The sequence below is a fragment of the Callorhinchus milii genome, unplaced genomic scaffold, assembly GCF_018977255.1.
Source record: "Callorhinchus milii isolate IMCB2004 unplaced genomic scaffold, IMCB_Cmil_1.0 Scaffold22, whole genome shotgun sequence".
Lineage (NCBI taxonomy): Eukaryota > Metazoa > Chordata > Chondrichthyes > Chimaeriformes > Callorhinchidae > Callorhinchus > Callorhinchus milii.
The window spans coordinates 10226775-10251175 of record NW_024704763.1 but is presented as its reverse complement, the minus strand read 5'-3'; the positions used below and the strand labels follow the sequence as shown (position 1 = coordinate 10251175).

The following is a 24401-nucleotide window of genomic DNA, read 5'->3' as shown; positions in this document are numbered from 1 at the left end:
CAAGATCTCCACTATCTCATGAGACACCTCTTTTAAAACCCTAGGATGCAAACCGTCAGGTCCAGGGGACTTATCACTTTTTAATGCCAACAATTTCTCCAGCAACAATTCTTTGCTAATGTAAATTTCCCTAAGTTGCTCCCTATCATTAGCCCCTTGGTTCATCTCTATTTCTGGTAAATCTTGTGTCTTCTAACGTGAAGACAGAAGCAAAGTATTTATTTGGGGACTCTGCCATATCCTTATCCCCCATTATAATTTCTCCTATCTCTGCCTGTAATGGACCCACATTTATTTTTGCTAGCCTATTCCTCTTAATGTATTTATAAAAACTCTTACAATCTGTCTTACAGTTCCTAGCGAGTTTGCCCTCATAATCCATTTTCTCACTCTTAATGAGCTTTTTGTTTTTCCTTTGTTGGTCCCTAAAACACTCCCAGTCCTCAGGTTTGCTACTCTTTTTGGCAGTTTTATAGGCCTTTTCTTTTAGTTTTATACTTTCTCTAACTTCTCTAGTAAGCCACGGATGAACTGCTTTCCCTGTGATACTCTTATTCCTCAAGGGAATATGTGACCGCTGAGAATTTTGCACTACATCTTTTAACGTTTGCCATTGTTGTTCTTCCCTCATTCCTGCAAAATTAGCTTTATTTAAATTTAACTCTTGCTTCGGATTTGACTATATCGCTCTCTAACTTAATACTAAATTCTATTGTGTTATGATCACTCTGCCCTAGAGGAGCCTTAATATCTATATTACCGACTAGCCCTATTTCGTTACACAAAACACGGCCTAGGGTGGCCTGTTCCTGAGTTGGTTCCTCAGCTACTGCTCCAGAAAGTTATTTCTCATACATGCTATGAACTCCTCCTTTACCCTATTTTTGTCGATTTGGTTTTCCCAATCTATGTGAAGATTGAAATCACCCACTATTACTGTATTACCTTTGCTACACGCTCCTCTAATGTCTTGATTAAATTATTAAATTAAATTATTAAATTAAATGTGCTATGCTGTGATCACTGTTTGGGGATCTATAAACTACTCCCACTAATGTTTTCTACCCCTTGTTATTTCGTAATTCTACCCATTACCGTCTCTACATCCTGGTTATCTGATTTGAAATCTTTCCTCTCTACTGTTTTTATTCCATCCTTTATTAACAAGGCTCCCCCCCCACCTCGTTTTCCACATTGTCTATCCTTCCTGTAAGTTGAAAACCCCGGAATATTTAACTCCACCCTGGATCTCCCTGTAACCATGTCTCAGTAATGGCTACTAGATCATACCTGTTTGTATCTATCTGTGCCTTTAATTCATCTATCTTATTCCGAATGCTTCGTGCATTCCGATATAGAGATTTTAATTTCTTACCATTTCCCCTACTCTCTGATGCCCTATTTTCTTTACTGAGCTTCTTACCCCTCGTTGACCTAATCTGTTTATGTCTCTCGCTATTCTGTTCTGCCACCTTTAGTTTTCTTAATATTGTTGGCTTGCGATTATTTCTAATTTTATCCCCGCCCTCCCCCCCCCCTTTACTAGTTTAAAGCCTTATTTACTTCCCTATGTATTCGGTTTGCTAGGATATTTGTCCCAGCCCGATTTAAGTGAAATAGACCCCTTTTCCCCCCAATACTGGTGCCAGTGGCCCATAAAATGAACCCCCTGTGTTCCGCACCATTCCCTCAGCCGTGCATTTAACTCTCTAATTTGCTTATTCCTGTACCAATTTGCACATGTCAAAGGCAGCAATCCTGATATCACTACCTTTGATGCTCTTTGTTTCAATTTAGTTCCCAACACCTTGAACTCCCTCCTCAAATCATCACAACTAACCCTATCCATGTTATGGAGTCCTGTAGCTCAGTGGTTAGAGCACTCGCGTTGCATGCCAGACACCTGGGTACAATTCCAGGCAGAGGGCGAAACCTTGGGCAAGTTTCCTTACTCCACACAGAGCCTAATAATAATCCCTCCAAAAAAAAAACAATAATAAATTGGTCATTTTCAATCTATGTGTTTGTGGGACATTGCTGTGCGCAATTGGCTGCCGCGTTCGCCCACAAATATACAGTCAATTCACTTTACAGTGTGTTCTGTGAAGCCCTTTGGGACGTCCTCCCGACGTGAAAAGCGCTATATCAAATGCAAGGGTTATTATTATTATTATTATTATTATTATTATTACCTATGTGAAGTACCAGCAATGGATCCTCACCCTCATGTTTTAGATTCTCCTCCAGCCCCGCCGAGACGTCCTTCGGGTCTCCTGGTTGCGATAAGTGTATCTGTCCGCCTGATAGTCTCGTCCCCAATTACTACAACTTTCTGTTTGTTTCCCCAAATATTGGAATGATGTTTCCCTCCTCACAGGCTTCTTTGTCCACACAGGTTGCAAGGATCTCGTACCTGTTGGCCAAGGTTAAAGCCTGAGGCTTCACTACCACTTTCTCTGGTGTTCCCTTAACCTCCTGCCTGTCAGACACCCTATCCTGTCAGTGACTGATACTGTTATCTATACATTCCCTGAGCCTCAGGGGAGTGACTGCTCCAGGATCAGACTCTCCAGGAAGCTCTCACTGTCCCTGATGATGCGCAGTGTCTGCACCTCAGATTCCAGCTCAGACATTCTGACAGCTGGAGCTGCCTCAGGCGCAGATATTTGCTGCAGATGTGGTCGCCCGGGCTCAGCCTGCCCTCCAGCAACTCCCACATGGCACAGTCCTCACACAGCACCCGCCACCCCATTACCCCCTCTCCAAACCCCACAGTCCTCACACACCTGCCACCCCATTGCCTCCTCCCTGTCACCCCCCACTGTCCTCACACAACCCCTGCCACGCCATTGCCCCCTCTCCCGCCCCTCCTGTCCTCACACAACCCCTGCCATGCCATTGCCCCCTCTCCTCTCTTGTCCTCACACAACCCCTGCCACCCCATTGCCCCCTCTCCTGCCCCCGCTGGAATTAAAGTTTTATTTAATTATTATTTTCTTAAAAGTTAAATTCTTAATTAATCTTTTTTTTATTTATTTTATTTTTAGTGTTAATTAGCAGTTAGTGTTAGTTTACTGTTCGTCAGTGGTTAGTGTTGGCTGTCAGTTTACTTTTTCAGAATGTTTTGATTGTGACATTGCTCTGACGTCACTTTTTAATGTTCTCACTTTTTTTTATCTCTCTCCGTCCTCGGCTCCTGAGTGGCTGACTGCTCCCCTCGCTCTCGCTCTCCAGCCTCTGGTCCTGATGGCTGACTGCTCCCCTCGCTCTCGCTCTCCAGCCTCTGGTCCTGATGGCTGACTGCTCCCCTCGCTCTCGCTCTCCAGCCTCTGGTCCTGATGGCTGACTGCTCCCCTCGCTCTCGCTCTCCAGCCTCTGGTCCTGATGGCTGACTGCTCCCCTCGCTCTCGCTCTCCAGCCTCTGGTCCTGATGGCTGACTGCTCCCCTCGCTCTCGCTCTCCAGCCTCTGGTCCTGATGGCTGACTGCTCCCCTCGCTCTCGCTCTCCAGCCTCTGGTCCTGATGGCTGACTGCTCCCCTCGCTCTCGCTCTCCAGCCTCTGGTCCTGATGGCTGACTGCTCCCCTCGCTCTCGCTCTCCAGCCTCTGGTCCTGATGGCTGACTGCTCCCCTCGCTCTCGCTCTCCAGCCTCTGGTCCTGATGGCTGACTGCTCCCCTCGCTCTCGCTCTCCAGCCTCTGGTCCTGATGGCTGACTGCTCCCCTCGCTCTCGCTCTCCAGCCTCTGGTCCTGATGGCTGACTGCTCCCCTCGCTCTCGCTCTCCAGCCTCTGGTCCTGATGGCTGACTGCTCCCCTCGCTCTCCAGCCTCTGGTCCTGATGGCTGACTGCTCCCCTCGCTCTCGCTCTCCAGCCTCTGGTCCTGATGGCTGACTGCTCCCCTCGCTCTCGCTCTCCGGCCTCTGGTCCTGATGGCTGACTGCTCCCCTCGCTCTCGCTCTCCAGCCTCTGGTCCTGATGGCTGACTGCTCCCCTCGCTCTCGCTCTCCAGCCTCTGGTCCTGATGGCTGACTGCTCCCCTCGCTCTCGCTCTCAGCCTCTGGTCCTGATGGCTGACTGCTCCCCTCGCTCTCGCTCTCCAGCCTCTGGTCCTGATGGCTGACTGCTCCCCTCGCTCTCGCTCTCCGGCCTCTGGTCCTGAGTGGCTGACTGCTCCCCTCGCTCTCGCTCTGCGGCCTGGCTCCTGATGGCTGACTGCTCCCCTCGCTGTGGTTTTTATCCCCACTGCTAGGTCTCGGCTCCGCCCCTCGCTCTCGTGCTTCTGCTCCTGACTGATGATGACAATAAAATAGCATCTAACGCAGACATCAGTGACTAACAAGCTTGATTAGTTACCTTCTCTGGGAAGACATGGCGTTAAATCTGATGGTTTCCCCCAAACTCTTTTGCTTCACAATGTTTGCTGATCCCAAAGCCAAACATGGGGTTCAAGGGTTGTTTTTCCCCAATCACAGTTCCATTAGTCAATCATATTCCCAAACGTTCATCCAATTACATTCCACACCAGGACCCCCAGGGTTATTATATACACCTGCCATGTAAGCTCAAGACATGTTACCAGATGTGCAGGTGAAAAAGTCATCTTGAAACTTCATTCTCTCATTTTGACACCGTAATTTCTAAAACCCTGGGTAAGCTTGCTGTATCCAGCACCAAAGCTTATAGGACAACTGTCAGCTTGCTGTCCCATCATTAGAGGATGTTGAATAATAAAGAATAGCAAACCAAGAAAGAAGCAATTCCTTAATTGCCAACATCTGGTATGTCCCTTAGGTTTTTTTTGTTCCACCACAATCAGCAGTGTTTCTTTATTTTAATTCTTCATTTCACAGTTTTTAACTTTAATTATTCCTTTTAGCCTTTCCTTACAAGAGAGAACCTTATAGAGGTGCATATGATGCTAAATTGGATAGAGAAAGCAAAGAAGATACAGAGAAACTAAATCATATTTTCTAATATGCTAAAATAACAGACCAAAAGACTGAGGGGTACGAAAAACATGCTCAGGTCAGGCCTCCCAACTTGAAAAGCGCTGTATCAAATGCAAGGATTATTATTATTATTACCAGGAAGTGATTATTTACACAGAATTGCCATCATCTGGACTCATTTAACAAATGGTAATGCAAAACGGAATGAATAATATTGCCCAAAAAAGCATTCCTGTTGGTATCTGGGTTGCATACATGATCTAGAGGATAGAAGGTTATGGGAAGGAGTAAGAAATGGGCGAAGACTTGTGTTCAGTATGAACAACAACAACAACAACAACAAGATTCCATTTATAAAGCGCCTTTCACGTCAGGAGGACGTCCCAAGGCGCTGCACAGTTGGGTCATGACCCGAGCAGGGGGGAAATGGTCAGGGTGAGGGGAGGGAAGGGAGGGAGCGAGGAGGGGGGAAATGGTCAGGGTGAGGGGAGGGAAGGGAGGGAGCGAGGAGGGGGGAAATGGTCAGGGTGAGGGGAGGGAAGGGAGGGAGTGAGGAGGGGGAAGAGAGTCGAGAGGGGAGCTGAAGGCACGGTCAAAGAGAAAGGTTTTGAGACCGGCCTTGAAGGAGGAAAGGGAGGAAGCGGCGAAGGCACTGGGGGATGGAGTTCCAGAGCCTGGGGCTGAGAGGCTGAAGGCCCGACCACCGATGGTAGGGCGGTTGGGGCGGGGGACGTGGAGCAGACCGGAGCCAGAGGAACGGAGGGTACGGGCAGGTAGGTGGGGGGATAGTAGGTTGGAGAGGTAGGAGGGAGCAAGGCCGTGAATGGCCTTGTAGGTGAGGATGAGGATCTTGAAATCAATCCTCTGGGGGATGGGGAGCCAGTGGAGGCGAGCGAGGGTGGGAGTGATGTGGTCCCGAAGCCTGGTGCGGGACAGTACACGAGCTGCAGAGTTCTGAATGACCTGCAGCTTGTGGAGGGAGGTGGCGGGAAGGCCGGCGAGGAGAGAGTTCCCATAGTCCAGCCTTGAGGTGACAAAGGCGTGAACCAGGGTTTCAGCAGCGTGAGGGGTGAGGTAGTGCCGTAGTCTGGCGATGTTCCGGAGGTGATGGAAGGCGGTGCCAGTTGTGGTGCGGATGTGAGGGAGAAAGGACAGCTCAGGGTCGAACAAAACGCCGAGGTTCCTGACTGGCTTTGAGAGGTGGAGAGTGCAGTCTTGGATGCTGATGGTGTCAGCGCCTGAGGTGCGGAGGCGCTGACGTGAGCCAATCAGGAGGGCCTCGGTTTTTCGCACGTTGAGCTGAAGAAAGTTGTCTCTCGTCCAGGACTCGATGTCGGACAGGCAGCTGTCAGGACATCGGTGGTCGTGGAGTTGAGAGTAGAGGAGGAAAGGTAGAGTTGGGTGTCATCCGCATACATGTGGAAGTTAACTCCATGTCTGCGGATGATGTCACCAAGGGGGAGCATATAGAGGGTGAAGAGGAGGGGACCGAGGACAGAGCCCTGAGGGACACCACATGAGACAGTACGGGGGGTGGAGGAGAAGCCATTCGTTGAGACAAAGTGAAGACGGTGAGAAAGGTACGACCTAAACCATTCAAGGACAGTGCCTTGAAGGTTGAGGTGGGAGGACAAGCGGTGGAGTAGGATAGCGTGGTCGACCGTATCGAATGCTGCCGATAGGTCGAGGAGGACGAGGAGACAGAGGGAGCCCTGGTCACAGATGGTCAGGATATCATTGGTGACCTTGACCAGGGCAGTTTCTGTGCTATGGGCAGCACGGAAACCTGACTGAAGGGGTTCAAAAAGAGAATGGGTGGAAAGGAAAGAGCGCAGTTGGGAGGCGACAACTCTTTCCAAGACCTTGGAGAGAAAGGGGAGGTTGGAGATGGGCCGGTAGCTTGATAGCTGCGACGCATCAAGGGAGGGTTTTTTCAGGGTGGGCGTGATGATGGCAGTTTTTAATGGAATGGGGACAGAGCCAGAGGAGAGGGACAGGTTGATGATGTCAGTGATATGTGGGGCAAGAAAGTGGAGCTGGGAGATAAGGAGTGGAGTGGGGATGGGGTCAAGGGAGCAGGTGGTTGGTTTTAGGGATAGGATGAGTTCAGTGACAGAGGGTGGGGAAACGGGTACGAAGGTGTGTAGGGGAGGATGGGTAGGAGTCGGAGTGTGGGAGTGAGGGGGTGGGGGGTTGGTGGATGTTGGAGGGGAAGTGACCGCGGAGCGGATTCCCTTGATCTTGGATTCAAGGAAATCCAGCATCTCCTCGCAGTGAAGGTTGGAGGAGATGACCTGCGCGGGGTGGCGGGGGGGACGGAGGAGTCGGGTTGTGGTGGAAAACAGTAGCCTGGGGTTGTTCTTCGCCTCCAGGATTATCCTGGAGTAGAAGGACGACTTGGCCGAGGCTAGAGTGGAGCGGTAAATTTTGAGGAGGTCCAGCCAGATTTGTCGGTGGACCGTTAGGCCAGATTTGACACAGGTGCGTTCAGCAGCCCGCACCTGGCTTTTCAGTGAGCGGAGGTGGGTGGTGTACCAGGGGGAGGAGCGGGAGTAGGAGACAGTGCGGGAAGTGATGGGGGCAAGAGTATCGAGTGTGGAGGAGAGGGTATTGTGGAGGAGGGAGAGAGGAGAAGAGGGGTCGGTGAGGGTTGAAGGCCAGAGGGAGAGGAGTTCAGAGGACTCCAAGGCATCGGTTAGGGATTGTGGGGGTAACTTCTTCCAAGGGCGGTAGAAGATGGTGGTGGGTCTGGTGGAGGTGGGGAGGGGGTGGAGGTGGTGAAGGAGATGAAGTGGTGGTCGGAGATGGCCTTGTCGGTAATAGTGACATCCGAGACACTGAGGCCCCGGGTGATCACCAAATCGAGTGGGTGGCCGTGACTGTGAGTGGGGGAGTTTATGTGTAAGGAGAGGTTGAGTGAGGAGAGCAGGGAAGAGAAGTCTGTGGAGATGGAGCAGGAGGGTGTGAAGTGTAGGTTAAAGTCGCCCAGGATGATGAGGCGATCGGAGCAGAGGCAAAGAGATGTGAGGAGTGTTGAAATGTCAGAGATGAAGGTGGGAGAGGTTTTAGGGGGCCGGTAGAGGAGGAGGATTTTAAGGGAGAGGAATGAGGGGTGGGAGAGGGTGAGGTGCTCAAAGGAGGGGAAAGAGCCAGTGGAGTAGGGGATAGGGCAAGTGGTGTCCTTGAGATAAGGGCAACACCACCGCCACGGCGGTTGGGGCGGGGGATGTGGTGGGAGGTGTAGCCGGGTGGCGTGGCCTCCGTGAGGGGGAAGGTGTCGCCTGGGGTGAGCCAGGTTTCTGTTAATGCCATGATATCAACGCTCTCATCAAGGATGCGAACTCATGAGAACATGGGCTGAGTGGTCTGTTTCTTTGAATTCCAGTTGTAAACCTTTCTAAATTTTTGGATTACAATTGGGAATCTGGTGATGGTCAAATTCACATACTGTCCAATTATGTCAGATACCAACTAAAAGGTTTCCACTACCGAGGTTGCTATATTTTAGTAATTTGCGTAAAACAATAAGCTTTGTCATGGCTTGTGGTATTTCTGTTGGTGAACCGAGGCATTTTTTTTAAGTATAACAATTTACATTTTCCAATGACTTTCTGATCCAGTGGAAATCGCTACATTAACTAGAGAAAATGGGAAAACAAGAATAAAGGTTCTGAAGCAGAAGGAAGTTGAAGAGCTAATTAAGCAGCACGAGGAAGAGGAAGCAAAATCTGAACGTCAGAAGAAAGAAAAGGAACAAAAAGAAAAGGACAAATAAAAATGTGATTTGATGCAGATTTAGTGTGCTGTGTACCAGTGCAAATCTCTTTGCCTAGAGGATAGAATGGCAGTCAAGATAAGTCATATCTGGATAGTGAAACTGCAGTAACTCATAGCTTGATATTGAATCTATTTGTGTACACAGCGGGAACTCATTAATTCCACACAGTCAGTTGTAATTACTATATGGATTTTTATAAACAATAAAGGAAGGAATTGTATTTTGTTGATTTTTTTTTACAATTTCAGCCCGATTTAGGATTTCCAACTTTGTTGGCAGTTTACCACGTGATCTTTTCCCTGATTTGCCTGTGGCCCGTCTTCAGATTGCATCTCTTCCTTTCCTTTTTGAGTCACCTCCCCTTTCTCTCAGCTCAGTATCATTGTTAAGCTCTCCGCAACACCACACATTCCCACTCTGCCAAACCCATAATGACTCAATTGAAAGAGTTCCTGGATAATAATCCTGCAGAAAATTGATCATTTGCCTCATGGCTGTTTGAGGAGACAACCAGAACAGTCAATTCAGTTGACAAATTTACATCTGAAGCACTTTTCTAATCCTTATATCTTTACAAGGTGCATCAATCTGGTTCAGTTGGTAGTACTCATAGAATCAGTCAGAAGGTTGGGGGTGGGGGGGTGCTTATCATTTTTAAATCCTGGCATTGGGACGGGTGGAGAAAGGGGAGGCTTTAGAATGAATTTCTCAGAATATAAGATTGTATTTCCTAGTGTGATCAGGAGATGTCTGACTGTTAACATTAGCACATCTCCATCACTGAAGGATTAGATTACTTCCTGCTGATTCTCCTTGAAGGACCTACATCGATCCTTGTTTTTAGCTGCGTAAAGCTCCCAACATAATTACTGGTGACCGGGTGTCCCTTTGCACATTGTGGAAGCTGTCAACAGATGGGGGTAGAGGCTGAGACCCTGGGATCCACTGAAGAGACAACTCCATGGAGTAATGGGAGATTCAGAAACAAAATCGGATGTGGAAGTGGGAACTCTGGTGAACAATGAAAGAGCCTTCCTCACCCTCATAGAAATATAGAAACAGGAGTAGGCCATTCAACCCCTCGAACCTGTTCCTACTTATGGAAGTCACCCTAGTACACCAACCACCTCTGTTCCCTCAAGGCATAGCTGCATGCTGCGCACCTGGCTCAAATCTGCTTTAATGGTCCATTGGCAGATCTGGCTGGAACGTATCAAAACTTACCACTCATCCTCACCTCCACTAAATCGTACTCCTACTCCAAGACAATCTTGGAGGCCAAGGACAACCCCAGACTCCTCCATCACCAACTGGCTCCTCCACACCTCACTCATCCTCACCTCCAATGCTAACTGCATTGGAGGAGAGGATGGGCTTGAAGGAATAAGGTGATGCTGGACTTACCTGAAACCAAAGTTATGAGGATCACCTGCTCCCTCGACCCCATCCCTACCCCTCTCCTTACCCCACAGCTCCACCTCCTTGCCCCCCCTACTCACAGATATCATAAACAACAACATTTGTATGGCACCTTTCACGTCGGAAGAACATCCCAAGGCACTGGACAGTCAGTGTTTCGGACCTGAGCTCAGGGTTGGGATTGGGGAGGGTGGAGGGCAGGGGGAAACAGGGTGATTGAAAGCACAGTCTGAGAGGAGGGTCTTGAGATGGATCTTGAAGAATTAAACCTCTCCCTATCCATCGTTCCCAGCCTTTTGCTACTATTCGTGGAAACAGCTTTGGTCAAAGTGACAAATGACATTTTGTCCATCTGTGACCAGGGGTCCCTCTGACTCCTCATCCTCTTTGACCTCTCTGCTGCCTTTAATACTTCTTCACCGCCTCTCCTCTCACCTCAACCTTCATGGTTCTAACCTTGAATGGTTCAGATCCTACCTCTCACACCGTCTACATTTCATCACCACATATGGTTTCTCCCAATGTCTCGTGTGGCATTCCTCAGGACTCTGTCCTTGATCCCTCCTCTTCAATATCTTTGTGGAGTCCTGTAGCTCAGTGGTTAGAGCACTCGCTTTGCAAGTGAGAGACCTGAGTTCAATTCCAGGCAGAGGGCGAAACCTCGGGCAAGTTTCCTTACTCCACACAGAGCCTAATAATAATCCCTCCAAAACCAAAAATAATAAATTGGTCATTTTCAATCTACGACTGTTTGTGGGACACTGCTGTGCGCAATCGGCTGCCGCGTTCGCCCACAAATACAGTCAATTCACTTTACAGTGTGTTCTGTGAAGCGCTTTGGGACGTCCTCCCGACGTGAAAAGCGCTATATCAAATGCAAGGATTATTATTACTATTATTAATAATAATAATAATCTTGGTGACATCATCCACAGATGGTCAACTCCACATGTATGCGGATGACACCCAACTCTCTCTCTCTGCCCCCACCCTTGACTCCAGAACCCACTGCTGTCCTGACACAATGTCTGTCAGACATCAGGTCCTGGATGAGAAGTAACTTTCTTCAGTTGAATGTCAACAAGACCGAGGCTCCTGAATGGCTCCCGTCAGCACCTCCTCACCTCAGGCGCTGACAGCATCACCATCCATGGGGTTCACTCCCTCTCACTGCGCCAGTCCCGAACCTTGGCTACACGCATTCATAACATCCAGGCTTGACTATGCAAATTCTCTACTTGTCGGCCTTCCCCAACTGCTCCCTCCACAGACTGCAGATCATCCAGAACTCTGCAGCCCATGTTGTCTCCTGCACCAGGCTCCATGTCTCTATCACCCCCATCCTCACCCGACTAAACTGGCTTCCCGTTACACGGGGGATACAGTTCAAGATCCTGGTCATCACCTTGAAAGCCCTCCATGGCCTTGCCCCTTCCTGCCTCTGCAACATCCTAACTCCCCGCCAACCTACCCGCTCCTCCACTCAGCGGGCTCCGGCCTGCTTCACGTCCCCTGCCTCGCCCGCCCCATTATTGGGGGCCTTCAGCCACTTTGCCCCCACCCTCTGGACACCATCCTGCAGGCCCTCTGCCCTTCCCCTTCCTTACCCTCTTCAATACTGGTCTCAAGACCCTCCTTTTCGAACTTGCCTTCGATCACCCTCCTTCCCTGCTTGAAGGACCTACATCGATCCTTGTTTTTAGCTGCGTAAAACTCCCAAAATAATTACTGGTGACCGGGTGTCCCTTTGCACAGTGTGGAAGCTGTCAACAGATGGGGGTAGAGGCTGAGACATCCACCCTCTCCGACCCCAGCTCAGGTCCAAAACACTGATCGCCCAGCACCTTGGGACGTCCTCCCGATGTGAAAGGCACTATACAGATGTAAGTTTGTTGTCATCTCCAGCACAGATTCAAATGAGGAAGAAAATTAATAGATTCTGCCTGAGCTGCTGAATGTTCCCAGGGATCTCTGGGATCTTGGCCGACCATCTTCCAAATTAATTGTTTCTTTCACCTCACGACTGTTTGTGGTACTTTGCTGGTCCAGAGTGGCTGCTGTATTTCCCTACAAAAACAGTCATTTTCTTACAATAACCAGCAAATCAAGTTTCTCCCAGAAATTATTGCAGTGGAAAACATTTACGATTACTGAGATTTCTGGGAATCAAGAACGATTCAAGTACGAAGTAAAGCTTTTAGTGGTTTTGAATTGTGCTACTATTACAAAAAGCTTTGTGTACTGCAGTGAGTTTCTCACAGGCGAACAATTTCTCAATTCTGAATGTATAGTGTGCCACACTTATTGCAGATCATGTCATTAGACCAACTTGTCACAGTGCATCTTCACCAAATTGGCAGAGACTAAGGAAAAAAGTTCATAAGAGATGAAAAGATATAGTGCTTACATTTGATACAGAGCCTTTCACACCGGGAGGATATTTCAAAGCAGTTCACAAGATTCACAGAATCATACACAACAACAACAAGATTCCATTTATTGAGCGCCTTTCACGTCGGGAGGACGTCCCAAGGCGCTGTACAGTTGGGTCAGGACCCGAGCATTGGGGGGAAATGGTCAGGGTGAGGGGAGGGAAGGGAGGGAGCGAGGAGGGGGGAAATGGTCAGGGTGAGGGGAGGGAAGGGAGGGAGTGAGGAGGGGGGAAATGGTCAGGGTGAGGGGAGGGAAGGGAGGGAGCGAGGAGGGGGGAAATGGTCAGGGTGAGGGGAGGGAGGGGGTGAGGAGGGGGTAGAGAGTCGAGAGCGGAGCTGAAGGCTGAAGGTCAAAGAGAAAGGTCTTGAGACCGGCCTTGAAGGAGGAAAGGGAGGAGGCGGCGAAGGCACTGGGGATAGAGTTCCAGAGCCTCGGGGCTGAGAGGCTGAAGGCCACCAATGGTCGGGCGGTTGGGGCGGGGGATGGGGGGCCGACCAGAGCCAGAGGGACGGAGGGTACGGGCGGGTAAGTCGGGGGATAGTAGGTCGGAGAGGTAGGAGGGAGCGAGGCCGGGAATGGCCTTATAGGTGAGGATGAGGATCTTGAATTCGAGAAGGAGGCCACAGAAGGAGGCCATTCTTATTAATATTCTTCAACCCATCGTGTCTGTGCCGCTCTTTGAAAACAGCTTCCAATTCAACCCCACTCCCCCGCTCTCTCCCCATAGCCCTGATCAACCCCACTCCCCCGCACTCTCCCCATAGCCCTGATCAACCCCACTCCCCCGCACTCTCCCCATAGCCCTGATCAACCCCACTCCCCCGCTCTCTCCCCATAGCCCTGATCAACCCCACTCCCCCCATCTCCCCATAGCCCTGATCAACCCCACTCCCCCGCATTCTCCCCATAGCCCTGATCAACCCCACTCCCCCGCACTCTCCCCATAGATTTGATCAACCCCACTCCCCCGCTCTCTCCCCATAGCCCTGATCAACCCCACTCCCCCGCAGTCTCCCCATAGCACTGATCAACCCCACTCCCCCACTCTCTCCCCATAGCACTGATCAACCCCACTCCCCCGCAGTCTCCCCATAGCCCTGATCAACCCCACTCCCCCACTCTCTCCCCATAGCCCTGATCAACCCCACTCCCCACTCTCTCCCATATCCCTGATCAATGCCACTCCCGAGCTCTCCCCATAGATTTGATCAACCCCACTCCCCCACTCTCTCCCCATAGCCCTAATCAACCCCACTCCCCCACTCTCTCCCCATAGCCCTGATCAACCCCAAACCCTCGCGCACTCCTCATATCCCTGATCAACCTCACACCCCCGCGCTCTCCCCATAGCCTGATCAACCTCCGCGCTCTCCCCATAGCCCTTATCAATCCCACTCCCCGCTCTCTCCCCACAGCACTGATCAACCCCACTCCCCCACTCTCTCCCCATAGCCTTGATCAACCTCCGCGCTCTCCCCATAGCCCTGATCAACCCCACTCCGCGCGCTCTCCTCATCGCCCTGATCAACCCCACTCCCCCACTCTCTCCCCATAGCCTTGATCAACCTCACCCGCTCTCCCATAGCCCTGATCAACCCCACTCCCCCGCTCTCCCCATAGCCCTGATCAACCCCACTCACCTGCGCTCTGCCCCCATTGCACTGATCAACCCCACTCCCGCGCTCTCCCCATAGCCCTGATCAACCCCACTCCCCCTCTCTCTCCCCATAGCCCTGATCAACCCCACTCCCCCGCTCTCTCCCCATAGCCCTGATCAACCCCACTCCCCCGCACTCTCCCCATAGCCCTGATCAACCCCACTCCCCCGCACTCTCCCCATAGCCCTGATCAACCCCACTCCCCCGCTCTCCCCATAGCCCTGATCAACCCCACTCCCCCGCACTCTCCCCATAGCCCTGATCAACCCCACTCCCCCGCACTCTCCCCATAGCCCTGATCAACCCAACTCCCCCGCATTCTCCCCATAGCCCTGATCAACCCCACTCCCCCGCACTCTCCCCATAGATTTGATCAACCCCACTCCCCCGCTCTCTCCCCATAGCCCTGATCAACCCCACTCCCCCGCAGTCTCCCCATAGCACTGATCAACCCCACTCCTCCACTCTCTCCCCATAGCACTGATCAACCCCTCCCCCGCAGTCTCCCCATAGCCCTGATCAACCCCACTCCCCCACTCTCTCCCCATAGCCCTGATCAACCCCACTCCCCCACTCTCTCCCCATATCCCTGATCAATGCCACTCCCGAGCTCTCCCCATAGATTTGATCAACCCCACTCCCCCGCTCTCTCCCCATAGCCCTGATCAACCCCACTCCCCCACTCTCTCCCCATAGCCCTAATCAACCCCACTCCCCCACTCTCTCCCCATAGCCCTGATCAACCCCAAACCCTCGCGCACTCCTCATATCCCTGATCAACCTCACACCCCCGCGCTCTCCCCATAGCCCTGATCAACCTCCGCGCTCTCCCCATAGCCCTTATCAATCCCACTCCCCCGCTCTCTCCCCACAGCACTGATCAACCCCACTCCCCCACTCTCTCCCCATAGCCTTGATCAACCTCCGCGCTCTCCCCATAGCCCTGATCAACCGCACTCCGCGCGCTCTCCTCATCGCCCTGATCAACCCCACTCCCCCACTCTCTCCCCATAGCCTTGATCAACCTCCCCGCTCTCCCCATAGCCCTGATCAACCCCACTCCCCCGCTCTCCCCATAGCCCTGATCAACCCCACTCCCCCGCTCTCCCCATAGCCCTGATCAACCCCACTCACCTGCGCTCTGCCCCCATTGCACTGATCAACCCCACTCCCGCGCTCTCCCCATAGCCCTGATCAACCCCACTCCCCCTCTCTCTCCCCATAGCCCTGATCAACCCCACTCCCCCTCTCTCTCCCCATAGCCCTGATCAACCCCACTCCCCCGCTCTCTCCCCATAGCCCTGATCAACCCCACGCCCCCACTCTCTCCCCATAGCCCTGATCAACCCCACGCCCCCACTCTCTCCCCATAGCCCTGATCAACCCCACGCCCCTACTCTCTCCCCATAGCCCTGATCAACCCCACTCCCACACTATCTCCCCATAGCACTGATCAACCCCACTCTCCCGCTCTCTCCCCATAGCCCTGATCAAACCCACTCACCCGCTCTCCCCCATTCTCTCCCCATAGCCCTGATCAACCCCACTCCCCGCTTTCCCCCCACAGCCCTGATCAACCCCACTCCCCCGCTCTCCCCATAGCCCTGATCAACCCCACTCCCCGCTTTCCCCCCACAGCCCTGATCAACCCCACTCTCCCGCGCTCTCTCCGCATAGCCCTGATCAACCCCACTCCCCCACGCTCTCCCCATAGCACTGATCAACCCCACTCCCCACTCTCTCCCCATAGCCCTGATCAACCCCACTCCCCCGCTCTCTCCCCATAGCCCTGATCAACCCCACTCCCCCACGCTCTCCCCATAGCACTGATCAACCCCACTCCCCCACTCTCTGCCCCCATATCCCTGATCAATGCCACTCCCGAGCTCTCCCCATAGCCCTGATCAACCCCACACACCCGCTCTCCCCCCACAGCCCTGATCAACCCCTCCCCCGCGCTCTCCCCATCAACCTGATCAACCCCACTCCCACACTATCTCCCCATAGCCCGGATCAACCCCACTCTCCGCTCTCTCCCCATAGCCCGGATCAACCCCACTCTCCGCTCTCTCCACATAGCCCTGATCAACCCCACTCCCCGCTTTCCCCCCACAGCCCTGATCAACCCCACTCCCCCGCGCTCTCCTCATATCCCTGATCAACCTCACACCCCCGCGCTCTCCCCATAGCCCTGATCAACTGCACGAGTCCGATCTCTCCCCATATCCTGTTCAACCCCACACCCCCGCGCTCTACCCATATCCCTGATCAACCCCACACCCCCGCGCTCTCCCCCGCTCTCTCCCCATATCCTTGATCAACCCCACACCCCCGCGCTCTCCCCCACTCTCTGCCCCAAAATCCCTGATCAATCCCACTCCCGAGCTCTCCCCAAAGCCCTGATCAACCCCACTCCCCCACACTCTGCCCCCACAGCACTGATCAACAGCACTCCTGCACGCTCTCTTCCCATAGCCCCGATCAACCCCTCTTCCGCCCTCTCCCCATAGCCCTGATCAACCCCACTGCCCCGCTCTCTGCCCCCATATCCCTGATCAACCCCACTCCCGAGCTCTCCCATAGCCCTGATCAACCCCACTGCCCCGCTCTCTGCCCCCATATCCCTGATCAACCCCACTCCCGAGCTCTCCCCATAGTCCTGATCAACCCGATTCCCCCACACTCTGCCCCCATTGCACTGATCAACCGCACTCCCCCTCTCTCTCCGCATAGCCCTGATCAACCCCACTCACTCGCGCTCTCCCCATAGCCCTGATCAACCCCTCTCCCGCTCTCTGCCCCCATATCCCTGATCAATGCCACTCCCCCGCTCTTTCCCCATAGCCCTGATCAACCCCACTCCCCCGCTCTCTCCCCATAGCCCTGATCAACCCCACTACCCCGCGCTCTCCCCATAGCTCTGCAAACTTGTCCTCCCCAAATAATTATTTACTTCACTCTTAAAAGCCGTTACGGAATCGGCTCCCATGAGCCTTTCAGGCAATGCTTTCCAGATCCCAACAACTCACTGTGTCAAAACATTTCTCCTCACCTCTCCTCTGTTTCTTTTTTTAATTTGATGTCCTCGGGTTACCGACCCACCCGACAATAGATTGATTCACTGTAAAGTGTAGTGCTTATATAAACAGTGCTGTAATACAATGGCAGAAGTCCAGATCACATGCTCGCAATTAAACTTTAGAGAAAACATTTAAAACCTGGTCAATGTTTGAAAAAACATCAAATTCAAACTTGTTGAAATTCAATGTAAAAATTGCCTTTGAATTGTTTTATTCAAACCTGAGGCAGATGACAAGGTATTACAATTTACTTCTTGCTCCGGCAGAGCATTTGGAATGATTAATTCCAGTACCATTTCCTTAAATTAGTCATTTAACTTCCAGTTTAGATTCTCTGAATGAGTTTCAAAAGAAATGAATACATAATGTAGCAGGACACCCCAAGGCCAGCATTCTGACATCAGATAATTCATTATAGTCACATATCAGTGTAGGAAATACACCCATCTGCCTCCTCTCACTATAGGAGACAGATGGGTATGTTTCCAAGATTGATATGTGACTATCGTGAATCACTGTGAATTTTACCAAATTAATCTTTTTCTCTGAAATATTATTAGTCATTACCCAGATTTCTTCTTCCAGTTTAATACTTTCAAATTTTGCTTTTTATTGAGTCACTTTCTCAATCAGTAGAGCAGAGTAAAATCTCAATACAATCTTGTAAGAAATTATCTGCAGATTTATCTAAACTATTTTCTTGTGTGCAGTTTCAGTGAATTACATACATGGTACATAATGTGAATAGCTAACTTCTCTAATAAAAACTTGATCAAAAAAATCAGACAGTACGTGAAAAACTTGAAATTCCTGAAGATCTTAAAGGCGAACAATTCTGCATTTGTACGATGATCACATTATTTCTTTAGGATCACGACTGCCTAAGGGAATATTTTATTCCACCTTTGTTGTAAAATACAGTGTATCAGAGATATTTAAACACAAGTTACTGTTAATCATAATCAACAAGCTATGAAGCTCAAACATCAAATTACAAATTTTAAAGTTTAAGAGTTAAGAATAATGACTTGTGAATCTTTTACTAAACACTGGCAAATATCAGGTGAACTAAAAACATGTGAATTGCTAAATTAGTCAGTTGGTGGCTCTTGTGACAATAACTGTGTGAATACACTAATTATAAATATGTTTTGCAATTGCCGCTGCAGCTTGGCATTCTGTTAGCTGTTAGGAGTAGAACGTCAGTACGCTCTTTTGATTTCCTCTAATCATTATGACAGGAGGCAGGTTTCTAGAAAGAATCTCCAGCCAAGCCATGTACAGATGGCCTGACACAGCTCCTTTCTTTGCTATCGGCAAGCTCCTGGCATGTAAAAGAAAATTACATATTAACATTATGGTTAAAAAGAGTTAACAATACATGATGCTGATCTATTTTTATGTAATAAATATTAAGTACTGGGTACAGCAATACAACCCATACACTCATATGCTCTCTCAAACACCTAACTTGGCTTGATACAAGTCCCCTGTCCCATCCTGAGTGGCTGAACTTTCCACTCACAGTTGTAACCTCTGGACATCCTCCCTCAACCCCTTCCCCTCACTCCTGTCTTTAAGTCCAGTCTTCAAACCTACCTCTTTCGACAGTGCCTGTGGTCACCTTCTTTCCCCTCTCCTGCTCGACACCTGTTATTCCTTGTGATGGGCACTATATAAATGCATGTTTGTGTAGAAACAAAAATAATCACCTAGCCCTATACAAACTCAAAGCTCTTTCCGGACTGCATGTCAGGTAAGAGTTTTATTGTTGCATCTGAAATTAACAATCACTGGTGTAAAAGTTTTCATTTATCTGCCTCAGCCACAACAGGGATGGTCAACTTGCATGCTGTGGGACTATCTTACACATACATACTGTGGCCCGTTGATTGCAAGTTGGTCATCCCTGATCCACAGTATTTACTTACACAATAACCATGTTAGCAGCTCGGGAGTTCTCCTGGAGCAGTTCATTAAGCCTGACTTGACGGTACGTCTACGTTGAAAAGAAAAGTCACGTTAACAGCAGCCTGTACAATTATGCTAACAGCGTGAATACATTGGCAGTATTTATATTTTGGTGAATTTGCATCCACCTTATCTTTAAATCTTTCCAACTCAGCATCAGTAATCTTCCACGGTTCCTCTCTCTTCAGCCTCTCCGTAGTGGCACTGTCCTTCATGGCCTCATGCAGTCGGTATGGTTCAATCAACTCCTCAAACGTTTTCCAGCTGTAATCAGGCATTTCAATTGACTGGAAATTAGTCCCAACTCACGACAACCTTCATCACAATCGATACATTTTAGAAGATGTCAACCATGAGTAAGTAGTATTTGATATCTAATGGTGTTCCCCTTTGGGTAGATGCTGTACTTTCAATACTAACTGAGGTTGTCTCACACAATGATGGTATCATCGAGAATTATGCAATTCACACTGCACTGTGTAATCTGAGTCAAAATCCATTTCTCAGCAAATTTAACAGGTAAGACGACATTGCAAATCATGTGCATGTAAAAGTCTGAAGCTGATAGTTTGACCCATTCAGGCTCAGGCTAATTCTTCAAATAACTAGTTTACCTTCATATCTATCTATGCCACTAACCCTCTATTTTATTCCTGACAAGATAAGAGTGAACAGGTGATATCTTTTCAGACCTCAATCATTACCAGTCTCGAGGCAGCCATTCACTAATCTCACACAGCCAGCCTGAGATTCAAGAGTTTGTAGGTGGAAACAAACATCCCACCCAGTGGTCACCCCACAGCCACAGAGGGTTCAGCAGGAGAGTGAGTGAGTGGAAGAGTATCAATGCACAGGGGACACAGGGAAGAGTATCAATGCACAGGGGACACAGGGAAGAGTATCAATGCACAGGGGGCACAGGGATAGTGCTAATACAGTTGTCATTGGGGACACAACAGCCAAAGGGATTGACAGGCGTTTCTGCAATCACAGACATGAATCTCGAATGGTGGGTTACCTCTCTGATGCGAGGGTCAAGTTACCACATGGGGTTATGATGTAGTGGCAATAACGGAGACCTGGCTCAAACAAGGGCAGGAATGGGAGCTGAATATTCCTGGCTACAATGTACTCAGGAGGGATCGGGAAGGGTAAAAAGGAGGTGGTGGGTGTGCAATATTGATTAAAGACACGGTTACGGCTCTGGAAAGGGACGATGTGCGAGAGAGTACAGAAACAGAATCTATTTGGTTAGAGTTAAGGAGCAGAAACTGAGCTGTTACTCTGTTAGGTGTAAACTATAGACCACCAAATAGTGGGAAGGAGACAAGACGAGCAAATCTGCAGCAGATTTCAGAAAGATGTAAAACCAACAGAGTAATGGGGGACTTCAGTTATCCTAACATAGACTGGCAAAATAACAGTGTAAAGGGCAAGGAGGGGGGAGGATTCCTGAAATGTGTGCAGGATAACCTTCTGGATCAGTATGTTTCCAACCCAACGAGGAAGGAAGCAGTGCTGGATCTCATTTTGGGGAATGAAGTGAGGCAAGTGGAGCAGGTTTCAGTAGGAGAACATGTGGACAACAGTGATCACAACCTCATTAGCTTTAGAGTACATATGGAAAGGGATAAGGAACAATCAAAGGTGAAGATACTCAACTGGAAGAGGCTAATTTCAGGGAGTTAAAAAGGGTCCTAGCCAAGGTGGACTGGAAAGAAAGATTGGCAAGTAAAACAACTAACGAGCAACGGGAAGCCTTAAAATAGTTTGGGGACAGAACAAATACATTCCCACAAATAGGAAAGGTAGGACATCCAAACCTCCCTGGGTGAATAAGGAAATTAGGATTAAAATAAAAGAGAAAAAGGAGGTTTATGATAAATGTCGGGTCTAAAATACAGAAGATAATCAAATAGAAAATGGAAAGTACAGGGGAAAACTGAAAAAGGAAATAAGAGGGGCAAAGAGATTGTATGAGAAGATTAGTGGGTAACATAAAAGGGATTCTATAAGCATATAAAGAATAAAAGGTTAGTCAAAGGTAGAGTGGGGCTGATTAGGGACCAAAGAGGAAATCGTCTTATGGAGGCAGAGGGCTCACGTACCGAATGATGACTTTGCATCTGTTTTCACAAAAGAAGAGGATGGAGCCAATGCCACAGTATCGGAGGAGAGGGTAGAGAAATTGGATAATAATAAACTGAGGGGAGGTACTAAAACAGATTGTCAGTGCTCAAGGTAGACACGTCCCCCGGTCCGGACGGGATGCATTCTAGGTTACTGAGGGAAGTAAGGGTGGCAATAGCGGAGGCTCTGGCCACAATCTTTCAATCCTCCTTGGACACTGGGGTTGTGCCAGAGGACTTCAGGGTTGCAAATGTTACTCCCTGTACAAAAAGGGGCAGAAGGATAAACCCGGGAACTACAGGTCAGTCAGCCTAACATCAGTAGTAACACCCAGAGACTATAATCCAGGACAAAATAAATTTTCACTTAGAAAAATATGGGTTAAGGACAGTCAACACGGCTTTGTTAAAGGCAAATCATGTATAACAAACCTGATAGAGTTTTTTGATTCAGTAACGGAGAGGGTGGATGAAGGTAGTGCAGTTCATGTAGTTTATATGGATTTTCAAAGGCTTTTGATAAAGTGTCACATAAGAGACTTGTTAGCTAAATAGAAGCCAACGGTATTAAAGGGACAGTGGCAGCGGATACAGAACTGTCTGGGAGACAGGAAGCAGAGAGTGGTGGTGAACGGTTGTGTTCCTGACTGGAGGGAAATGTGCAGTGGTGTCCCCCGGGGTCAGTATTGGGACCACTGCTGTTTGTGATCTGTATAAATGACCTGGACTTGGGTACAGGGAGTACAATCTCCAAGTTTGCAGATGATACTAAGCTGGAAAAGTAGTAAACAGTGAGGAGGATAGTAACAGACGGCAAATGGACACAGACAGACTGGTAACATGGGCAGACACGGGGCAGATGAAGTTTAATGTGGAGAAATGCATGAGAAGTGATGCATTTTTGGAGGAAGAATGAGGAGAGGCGATATAAGCTGATGGGACAATCTTAAAGGAACAGAGAGACCTGGGGGTCATATAGAAAATCTTTGACGGTGGCCGGACAGGCAGATAGAGCTGTTAATAAAGCATCCGGGATACTGGGCTTTATAAATAGGGGCATAGAATACACAAGTCAGGAAGTTATGATGAACCTTTATAAACACCGGTTAGGCCTCAGCTCGAGACTGTGCTCAGTTCTGGGCCCCACACTTTAGGAAGGATGTCAAGGCATTGGAGAGGGTGCAGAGGAGATTGACCAGGATGGTACCAGGAATGAGGGGCTTCAGTTATCAGGAGAGGCAGAGAAGCTGGGATTATTCTCCTTGGAGCAGAGAAGGTTAAGAGGAGACTTAATAGAGATGATGAGGGGATTCGATAGGGTGAACAAGGAGAAACTATTCCCACTGGCGGGTGGGTCGGTAACCCGAGGAACCATTTAAAATAGTTGTTAAAAGAAACGGAGGGGAGGAGAAATGTTTTCATACAGTGAGTTGTTGGGATCTGGAAAGCGTTGCCTGAAAGACTGGTGGAAGCCGATTCAATAACAACTTTCAGGGAGTAGATAAGATATTTGCGGAGGAAAAAATTTGGACAACCGTATTTCAAAGAGCCGGCACGGACACAATGGCCTGAATGGTCTCCTTCTGTGCTATATAATTCTATGATTCTAATCCATATTCCCATCAGCAAACACCCCACAGAATCTATAACTCCCATCACCAGCTGGAGAACATTCAGAAAGATACTTCACTGAAATAAAAACACTGAACATTCAAAGAGATCTGAACAATAGAAATTTAAATGGTCTGTTGTGAAGGGCTTGGCTTTTTGTGACAGCAGCACTTACTCCCATCCCGAATTGTGTGTTCCTGTATCACATGCAACAAAGTGTAATCTCCCCCAGTCACTGAGGGAGTTCAGGCACAAACCCAAATCACACACCGTGCAGTTGGGCATCTTCTCACTCAGCTCCTGTTAACCCTACAAACTGAAGCCCAAACCAGTACAGTGGTCCGAGCTGGTCAAGAAGCGGGAAAGCCTACCAGATGGTGCTTAATGTTAAGATATATAGTTTTAGCTGGCTAAATTCCAGCAGTTACCCCAAGGCACACTCTGGGGTCCCCAAGCCTTGGTTCCTGTAGACCTACGCTTAATATTCTCTGGAATTAGGTAAGCAGTATGCGTCCCTCCAGGGAGAGAGTGCGGATTCCATTCCAGACATACAGGAATTTCCATGTGGGATACATGGAACTCTCAGTTAGGTTTGGAGACTCTTAAGCATGGTGATGAGTTTCTACATGTGTTAGACACCCAGCTGGCCAAAAAAATAATCTATGAAAAGATTGACAAGCATAGGAATAATTTATTTTTATGTCTGCCTTCTGCATGTTGTTGATGTTGGAAGACTCTGTACCTCTCCTTGCTTGGTTTTGTGTTGATGTCTCCAATGACCTTGATGTCTGCATACTGAATTCTGAATTTCCCTAAAAGTGCAGCCATTCTAGAGGAACAAAAAGTATAAAATAAATAAACCTTGGGCAAGTTTCCTTACTTCACACGCCTAATAATAATCCCCCCAAAACAAAACAATAATAAAATTGATTGTTTTCAATCCACGACTGTTTCTGGGACATTGCTGTGCGCAATTGGCTGCCGCATTTCGTCCACAAACATACAATCAATTCATTTTACAGCATATTCTGTGAAGGGCTTTGAGACGTCAAGAAGACGTGAAAAGCGCTATATCAAATGCAAGGGTTATTATTATTATAGACGTTAACATTGCTGACCTTACTCCTGTAGTTTTATCTAAATTGGCTGCAAATTTTAAAAGCAAAATGATCTCACTAGAAAGCAGATTGCAGTTTATCTTCTTATCTTCTTAGCAGGGTCTTCTTGGAGCTGAATTTATTCCAAGATGATTCACAACAGAATGTCAGAATCATCAACCCTCTGTGGCTGTCTGGGAGTTGCTGAGCAAGGTGGATTAGCAGGACAGAACACTGCTGATAATAGCAGGACTTGGGCAGGACTTGGAAGGGCA

The 24401-nt window shown here is 49.1% G+C and overlaps 2 protein-coding genes across 4 annotated transcripts in view; one reads left to right on the top strand and one right to left on the bottom strand.

Moving 5' to 3' along the window:
- Positions 1-8947, top strand: part of psma4 (proteasome 20S subunit alpha 4) — a gene marked incomplete at its 5' end in the record, with an annotated part of 32985 nt that extends 24038 nt beyond the window's left edge. Inside the window, 1 exon segment of the mRNA NM_001292354.1 lies at positions 8571-8947. Coding sequence (NP_001279283.1) covers positions 8571-8725 — 155 coding nt within the window. The 3' untranslated portion in view covers positions 8726-8947.
- Positions 8948-17493: 8546 nt separating this feature from the next.
- The window catches only part of slc12a1 (solute carrier family 12 member 1), a gene marked incomplete at its 5' end in the record, with an annotated part of 48018 nt that continues 41110 nt past the window's right edge, over positions 17494-24401 (bottom strand). For all 3 annotated transcript variants that reach the window (XM_042343080.1, XM_042343079.1, XM_042343081.1), the window contains 4 exon segments: positions 17494-18642; positions 19250-19317; positions 19418-19553; positions 23772-23858. In XM_042343080.1, the coding sequence (XP_042199014.1) occupies positions 18507-18642; positions 19250-19317; positions 19418-19553; positions 23772-23858 (427 nt within the window).